This window comes from Brachypodium distachyon, chromosome 4 (genome assembly GCF_000005505.3).
Source record: "Brachypodium distachyon strain Bd21 chromosome 4, Brachypodium_distachyon_v3.0, whole genome shotgun sequence".
Lineage (NCBI taxonomy): Eukaryota > Viridiplantae > Streptophyta > Magnoliopsida > Poales > Poaceae > Brachypodium > Brachypodium distachyon.
Genome location: NC_016134.3, coordinates 35,988,770 through 35,994,346, shown reverse-complemented (window position 1 = coordinate 35,994,346; position 5,577 = coordinate 35,988,770). Strand labels below are relative to the sequence as shown.

The window sequence follows — 5,577 nt, the reverse complement described above, 5'->3', positions numbered from 1 at the left end:
TCGGAAGCTCCATAACTTCAATCCGTTTGCTTAATCAACAAGGAGGCCACAAATTTACTTTTCCCAGAAGATCCGAGTCACAGTCGTCGTTACCAGTTTTCTGGAAATTTACCTTTTACAGGAGATCTGAACCATCGTCCCATTTTGTACACTCAGAAACTACTACACGGCACGGATTTCCAAAAGCCGTCACACACGCTATAATGCTATCAGTAGTCTACTCGAAATCTGTAAATCTCTCCATCTCAAAAAATAGAAAAAGGAAATCTGCAATCTCTCTCACACACGATCAAACAAACGCTTTGGTTAGCGAAGCGATAACCATCGCGCTCTGCGCAGAAGCTGAGTAACTGACCCATCCCGTTTATAAATAGCCGACGACGCCAACCCCGTGTAGCTAGCTCCTCCCCCCTCGCACACACAATTCATCCTGAAGTCTCCATCCTTCTCTTCGGGCTTCAATTTTTCTCCCTAACCCTAACGTACCTACCCCGCCTCCTCCCGTAAGCCCTAGTGCGCGCGCGATGCAGCCCACGACAAGGGAATTGCAAGCCATGGCCGCCGCGGCTGCCGGCGCCGGCCAGATCTCCATGGGCGACCTGCGCAACAACGGCCACGCGGGGCCGGGCGGCGCCAATGGCGGCGGCGGCGGCGTGCACGACGACTTCCTCGACCAGATGTTCGGCAGCCTGCCGCCCTCGGCCTGGCACGAGCTCGCCACCGCCGCCGCGGCCGCGAAGCCCCCCGAGGATGACTCAGGGATGCAGCAGCAGCAGCAGTTTGGGGGGCCGTACGACGAGTCAGTGATGCTGGCGTCGCGGCTCCGGCAGAACCAGATTAGCGGCGGCGGGGGGCCGGGCTCAGGCGCCGGTGGGGCCGCGAAGCAGATGGTTCTGCAGCAACTCGCCGATCTGAGGCAAGCGGGCCATGGCCACGGCCACCACATGATGCTCCAGGGCGGCACGGGCCGCGGGGACAGCGGCATGATCCTGCCGCTCACCCTCGGCAACGGCGGATCGGGCGGCGACGTGCAGGCGCTGCTGAAAGCCGCCGCCAATTCCGCCGTACTGATAAGAATCCCACCTCCTTCGCTCGAAATTAACCCACTTGCTGCTGCGCCTTTTTCTCCGTCCCCCTTCCCTTGACGAATCGAGAATCTTTCCTTTTCTTTGCGAAAAGCTCACGTTTCTGTCCGCTGCTGCTTTCAGGGAGGGGAAGCCGGCGTCTTCGGCGGCTTCGCTGGATCGCTCCAGCAACAACAGCAACATTTCCAGCCACATCCCCAGGTAGTTTTCTCTTACAACATTACGTAGCTGAGCTAGCTTTGTAACCTACCGTTGGGTCACTCTCTCTTAATTTCCCACTCTCTGAACGGCGTCGCTTCTCGCAGCAGCAAACGGCACCTATGCCGAACCAGACCTTCGGAGGAGGGGCCGCCTCTGGAGGCGGGGCGCAGCCACAAGCTGGGGCGGGTGGTGGAGGAGGCGGTGGTACGCAGGCGCCGCCAAGGCAGCGGGTGCGCGCGAGGCGAGGCCAAGCCACCGACCCCCACAGCATCGCCGAGCGAGTAAGTTTTCATCAAACGACACTCGCTACTACTCTCACTAACTAGTAGTTTGTCCGGCAATTTAGCCAGGAGATAAATCCAAGGGGAGCAGTTACCGCTAATCCAATCAGTTCAGTTCCCGGCGTTTTGTTGTTTCCTTGATTTGGATCCTTCCGGCTTCCGCCTACTACTATTATTCCTTTGTCCGTTTCATCGTTATATAAGTCCTATACTCATGTCATCGTGTTCAATTTTAGCCTCGTTTTCCCTGTACAAGTTTACTGATTGATCCTCCCCTAATCATGTGGTCTTCGATGTTTCGCAGCTTCGTCGGGAGAGGATCGCCGAGCGAATGAAGGCCCTGCAAGAACTGGTGCCCAACGCCAACAAGGTGAGCAAAAATGAGCCGGAGATCGTACTAGCAGCTTTGACTCGCATTAAGATCGAAGCGAATTGAAGATGAAATTAAGCTTCCACTAGGGTTTTTTGGTTGGAAAGTTGCTGCTTTTTGGAGTACTACTGTAGATCAGTTCAATGTCCGGGGTCGATTAAAATAGGAGCATGAACAGTATCGAAGCAAAAAGAAAGTTGAAGCCCTCAGATTGAGATTTCATCGAGTTTGATATACTGAGAGACGGGAGAGATGGCCAGTGGCGTTGGCGCGCGCGTGCGGGGCACATTTACCCGCACGTTGGCCTACTTGACCACCGACGTGCTCTCTCGGCAAACGCGCCGTGCTCCATGCTGGGGTACGGTGGTCTGCCATGGCTTTCCCCGCTCTCCGCCTAGAAATCCTGCCCGGCCGGCGCCGGTTCCGAGAGCCTTTTGTGACGATGCTGCTTTCTTTCGTGTTTGCTGCCGTCAATTCTATCGCCTTTCACTGTCGCTGATCGTTAACCGCGCATGTGTTTGTGCTTGGAGTGGATGCAGACGGACAAGGCGTCGATGCTGGACGAGATCATCGACTACGTCAAATTCCTGCAGCTGCAAGTCAAGGCAAGCATGCATGTTAATTATAGTAGTAACAGATTTATTAATTACATGATGCAGTGTTGTTGGTTAGATCAAGTTACTGACGTCTAGAACACACAGGTGCTGAGCATGAGCCGGTTGGGTGGCGCCGCTGCCGTCGCACCGCTGGTGGCCGACATGTCCTCGGAGGTAAACCTTGGGTCTCTCAGCTCTTCTCGCCACTCGCACTCTCCCCCATGCGACCAGTGCTGAGCCCGAAAGAATCACCAGATGTGAACAACCTTTTCAGTGTGCCACGGCCTGATAGCTACTGCCATGCCACAGTAGCTCGCGTGCCGCCGCGTGAAATGACGCCACTACCCCCAAGTAGCTGATGTCCTTGTGCGTGGTTGCAGGGGCGAGGCGGCGCGGGCAACGGCGGCGGCCCCGCGGCGGAGAGCGACAGCCTGACGGTGACGGAGCAGCAGGTGGCGAAGCTGATGGAGGAGGACATGGGCGCCGCCATGCAGTACCTGCAAGGGAAGGGCCTCTGCCTCATGCCCGTCTCCCTCGCCTCCGCCATCTCCTCCGCCACGTGCCAGCTCCGGCCACCCTCCGGCCATGCCTTCCCGCACCACCTCAACGCCATGCGCCAGATGCACGACGCCGCCGTGCCGGCCTCGCCGAGCATGTCCGTGCTCACGGCGCAGTCGGCCATGGTGCCCGGCAACAACGGCGGCGCGTGCGCGGCCGACGGCGGCGCCGAGGCGTCACATCCCAAGGACGCCGCATCCGTCTCCAAGCCCTGATGATTGATGAGTCTTCTCTACCAACGGTGAAACCCTCAACGTATGGCGTGAGATCGGGTCTAATCCAATGGGAATCATGCGTCGATCCGGTCTCCGCTGGCTGGCTTCCACGGTCGCGTTACCTTAGACTCCGTGGGCTCCGCAGCTGGCCCACCAGTCCCCTCCCGCAGGGGCCCAGAGGCCGTCCTTACCCGCTCCTGCAGAGCGGCTGCAGCCCACGGGCACCCCTTTTTTCCTTTTCCTTTCCTTTCCCCCTAATGTTGTCATTATTTTCTTTATCCTGTAGTTTATATCATGTTTGTTACTACTTAACTTAAGTGTATATTAATCTAGGACTGGTACTTCTGGCTTTGTACCAGCTTTAGCCTTTCTTTCCCCTCCATCTGCATCAGCTTTTCCCCTCCTCCCTCTTTTCCTGCCTTTGCTTGACGCAACTTTTCGTTTAGTTTAGACACACAAGTTTGTCCTTTGCGGTTGGACGGGGAATTTGGTCGCCCTGCTTTACTTACTAACTTGCTTTCCTCCTATTTTTATTCCTTTATTCCCTATAATTTCCCATTCTTATATTGTGGGTATGATGCTCGGAATCTTAGGTACTCATTGTTAGGTGACTAATTTGCATGCGGTTTCCTCGTTTATTCTACTAATAGCTTAATCGGTTGAGTGAAAAGAACGCAATAATCGGCTTTCATTTGTTTAGATGGATAGATTAAACACATATAAAAAACTTAAGGTACGAAGATTGGCTCTCATGGCTGACTACATGAGGACTCGATGTGACTGGACAGCGTATAGAGATGTAGCAGCTGCAGCCTGCAGATAGTCTAGTGTAATGTGCTGAGGGATTTGATACTCAAAAGATATGAGATATGATATGACAGTTTTTGACTGAAAATAATACTCTAATATGACAATCTTTTTTGTAATTATGAAGTGCAGACATCCATGGTCTCTTTTGGAGTGAGAGGAGTAACCAATAGTCCAAAGCACTTTTCACTGGTACGGGCTTTTCCTTTATCATAGAGTAACATCGCCTACAAAATCGAATGTCTTTCTGCCAGAAAAACAATCGAATGGTTAAAACATCATAAACACGACATACCACTCTATATATACCTTCCCCCCTTCTAAATTTAGATTAATAACGAACTATTTTCCCCTAAAAACAGATCATTCCATCATTGCAGTCTGTATTGAGATTCGGTGCCATGAAAATCCCCGAGGCGTGGGTCCGAATCCATATGTCAGCAACCTCCATGACACTGATCGATGTTGTGTGTCGCTGTAATTTGTCTTGATTTTGTCCCTATTGGTCACTTTATGAACTTAACTTGTTGTAGTAAAATAAAATCCTTATATGAGCTGGGCGTAAATCCTACGTGGCGACGACTAAGTCAACATTTCCTAAACATGAGTCAAAACGCCCACGTGACGCAGTCAATTCTACGTGGCAAAGAAAAACAAGTTAACAAATCAAACCTCTCATGCCATGATCAAAAGGTGGAATGAGCTACCGTAGTGGGAAAGAAAGGTGCGGAGATGAGACTTTTGGTCCATGGTCCATGCTGGTCCATGGACCAACCCTCACTTCCTCCCTCTAAGGTTCGCTCTCGCGTGCCGCTCTCGACTGAAAGTCGACCGGCCTCGAGGAAGCCTACTAGGAGACTCTAATTTCGAGGCTCCGAGCTAACCTTGGTTGGTACGGGTTCGAAGGAGAAGGGGTTGGGTTAGAATTTCGAGGGTATCCTAATCTCGATACTTGGAAAGACGCGTTCGGTCCAAGTAAGAGGCGGCCCCGACGAATCTCTCGCTAAAAGTGACTTGGGAAGATCCGCTCGGCCCAAACACCTGGCTAACAGCATGGTTGCCACGACGGAAGTCGCGGTCACCCCTTCACTACGGCCGTCCCGAAAGGAACCGAGGTGCTCGAAACCGTCGTAGGCGGTCCCTCGACACTCACCAACATGATGGCAAGGATCGGCGAGCTGCCTACGGTTGCCGCCCCCGCAACGGATACGGAACTCGGCATGCCTCGCTCGATGGGCTTCACGCCATCTTCCCTACAACCTGTAGTGACCTTGCCCTCGGAACCTACAAGAGGAAACAATGTGGCGTCGGGAGGATCCGCGCCGGAAAACCAAGGAGTCCCAGCCTACGACCCCTCCAACCCGGGATTGCCTCCACTGGCGCTCGCCGCGATCGCCCATGGAGCTCTATGGGCGATCATCCCTATTGGGGGCTTCCGCCGCAAGGCGTTCTTCAAGTCGCACA

The 5,577-nt window shown here is 53.7% G+C and overlaps 1 protein-coding gene across 2 annotated transcripts; it reads left to right on the top strand.

Annotated features, from left to right (window-relative positions):
• Window positions 1-237: 237 nt before the first annotated feature.
• LOC100826168 (transcription factor bHLH66) lies at window positions 238-3,756 on the top strand. 2 transcript variants are annotated; one of them, XM_010239867.3, is made up of 7 exons: window positions 238-1,064; window positions 1,209-1,286; window positions 1,394-1,567; window positions 1,872-1,937; window positions 2,477-2,542; window positions 2,639-2,707; window positions 2,914-3,756. In XM_010239867.3, the coding sequence occupies exons 1-7, from the start codon at window positions 525-527 to the stop codon at window positions 3,304-3,306; spliced, it is 1,386 nt and encodes a 461-aa protein (XP_010238169.1). In that variant the 5' UTR covers window positions 238-524; the 3' UTR covers window positions 3,307-3,756. The 2 variants fall into 2 exon arrangements, with proteins under 2 accessions (XP_010238169.1, XP_010238168.1); XM_010239866.3 differs by having other exon boundaries at window positions 240-1,064; window positions 1,391-1,567.
• Window positions 3,757-5,577: the final 1,821 nt, after the last annotated feature.

What these genes read in the sequence shown, in the direction of transcription:
- LOC100826168 (XM_010239866.3), top strand. Translation starts at nt 525, where the DNA reads ATGCAGCCCACGACAAGGGAATTGCAAGCCATGGCCGCCGCGGCTGCC. An exon ending in CCCACAGCATCGCCGAGCGA is followed by an intron (nt 1,568 to 1,871) that starts GTAAGTTTTCAT and finishes GATGTTTCGCAG; the next exon opens with CTTCGTCGGGAGAGGATCGC. An exon ending in TGGTGCCCAACGCCAACAAG is followed by an intron (nt 1,938 to 2,476) that starts GTGAGCAAAAAT and finishes GAGTGGATGCAG; the next exon opens with ACGGACAAGGCGTCGATGCT.